Source organism: Haplochromis burtoni, unplaced genomic scaffold (assembly GCF_018398535.1).
Source record: "Haplochromis burtoni strain Fernald_Lab_line unplaced genomic scaffold, NCSU_Asbu1 Contig_171, whole genome shotgun sequence".
Classification (NCBI taxonomy): Eukaryota; Metazoa; Chordata; class Actinopteri; order Cichliformes; family Cichlidae; genus Haplochromis; species Haplochromis burtoni.
The window spans coordinates 260,998-262,947 of record NW_024582532.1 but is presented as its reverse complement, the minus strand read 5'-3'; the positions used below and the strand labels follow the sequence as shown (position 1 = coordinate 262,947).

The window sequence follows — 1,950 nt, the reverse complement described above, 5'->3', positions numbered from 1 at the left end:
AACATGGACTAAACCATCAATGACTTTTGTCTGTAGATGAGCTGGTTCAAGGGCTGGAAGATCGAGCGCAAGGACGGCAATGCCTCTGGAACCACCCTGCTGGAGGCTCTGGATGCCATCCTGCCACCTTCCCGCCCCACTGACAAGCCCCTCCGTCTGCCCCTGCAGGACGTCTACAAGATTGGCGGTGAGAACTGTCATAGTACTACAAGGCTAGTATTGCGCTACACCCATGTTTTTCGGTGCTTTAACAATGTTTTAATTTCTCAGGTATTGGAACTGTACCCGTCGGCCGTGTTGAAACTGGTATCATCAAGCCCGGCACCGTCGTCACCTTCGCCCCTGTCAACCTGACCACTGAGGTGAAGTCCGTGGAGATGCACCACGAGTCTCTGCCCGAGGCCGTGCCCGGTGACAACGTTGGCTTCAACGTCAAGAACGTCTCCGTCAAGGAAATCCGTCGTGGATACGTTGCTGGCGACAGCAAGAACGACCCACCCAAGGGTGCTGAGAGCTTCAACGCTCAGGTTGGTGTGGCGATAATGGTGCTGAGCGTCTTCAGGGTTGGGTTGTATTATGGAATTTGCTAACTTTTAGCGTGTCCACAGGTCATCATCCTGAACCACCCCGGTCAGATCGCTGCAGGCTATGCCCCTGTGCTGGATTGCCACACTGCCCACATTGCTTGCAAGTTCAGCGAGCTGGTTGAGAAGATCGACCGTCGTTCTGGCAAGAAGCTTGAGGACAGCCCCAAGTTCGTCAAGTCCGGAGATGCCGCCATTGTCAAACTGATCCCACAGAAGCCCATGGTTGTGGAGTCCTTCTCCAACTACCCTCCCCTCGGTAAGTTTTCTTCCCAGAAGCCCTACTTGATTTGACTAGGCATAATGTACAGCAGCTAACCCCACCTTTCCCCTGCTCCTATTTCAGGTCGTTTCGCCGTGCGTGACATGAGGCAGACAGTGGCTGTCGGTGTCATCAAGTCTGTTATCCCCAAGGAAGTGTCTGGAAAGACAACCAAGGCTGCAGAGAAGGCTCAGAAGGGCAAGAAATGAATGGCCGTTCAGGGAATCCATCAACAAGACGTGTGCTGGCAGCAGCGGGCAACATCTTCCCTTACATCTTCCTCCCACCCTGGATCATCCTCGCTGAGGCACAGCTCTATACTCAAGGACTGGCTTATGCTGATTAAAACCCATCGCAAGAGTTTTCGCAGGAAAAAGAACTCTATGGCATTGTCACTTACCTGAATCACATGACAGTGCCTCTTCTCAGTTGAGTTTAAGTTGGAAATGATTTAGAACTGTATCTCAATGTTAAAATGCCACATTTGATTGGAAAGAAGCTGCTGGTAACTAATAAAATATTGTCTCCGAAAAAATTGAAATTGGCTTGTCTGTATCCTTCACAGTTGCAGCTGGTATGACAGGCGAGCCTCTGTCATGTGCTGCAGCTGTTTTTTATCCATGCTATTTGTGTCCAGTGATGCACTTGTCATCCAATCGCCTCCATAGGAGATATGCCACCCCAGCCAATAGCACCCCTTATTTTAGTCTGACACACAGCAAGAGCAATGCACATCCCTCCCTCTCCTCTAGTTCGGTATATAAACACCGGAGAGATCACGCTCTGTCCTTTTTTTGCCTCTGCTCGAAATCTCTGGACGTCTTGGTAGTTGCTGGACACAGGTTGGTGAATTTAATTTAAAATGCAGCTGTTGGAGCTAAATTTATAGCATTGATGCATTTCCACAAAAGCTGGGGTAGTAGAGGGCTTAAATCCTTTAAATCATCAACTGATGGCTAGAGCCAGAAACCTTAGTAATCCATTCAGTGAAACGTAGCATTAAGAATTCTCATTGAAAGGTTTAAAACGTGCCAGCTCACCTTATTTGCTTCTCCTGGCTCGTTTTAGCCTGTCTGGCTCACTTGTAAGGGTCCACATCAGGAT

The 1,950-nt window shown here is 49.2% G+C and overlaps 2 protein-coding genes across 2 annotated transcripts in view; both read left to right on the top strand.

Annotated features, from left to right (window-relative positions):
• LOC102292629 (elongation factor 1-alpha) overlaps window positions 1-1,387 on the top strand; it is a gene marked incomplete in the record, with an annotated part of 3,633 nt that extends 2,246 nt beyond the window's left edge. Inside the window, 4 exon segments of the mRNA XM_014339600.2 lie at window positions 37-187; window positions 271-527; window positions 609-843; window positions 931-1,387. Of these exon segments, the coding sequence (XP_014195086.1) occupies window positions 37-187; window positions 271-527; window positions 609-843; window positions 931-1,055 (768 nt within the window).
• A 154-nt stretch (window positions 1,388-1,541) lies between these two features.
• The window catches only part of LOC102296947 (elongation factor 1-alpha), a gene marked incomplete in the record, with an annotated part of 9,183 nt that continues 8,774 nt past the window's right edge, over window positions 1,542-1,950 (top strand). Inside the window, 1 exon segment of the mRNA XM_014339601.2 lies at window positions 1,542-1,688.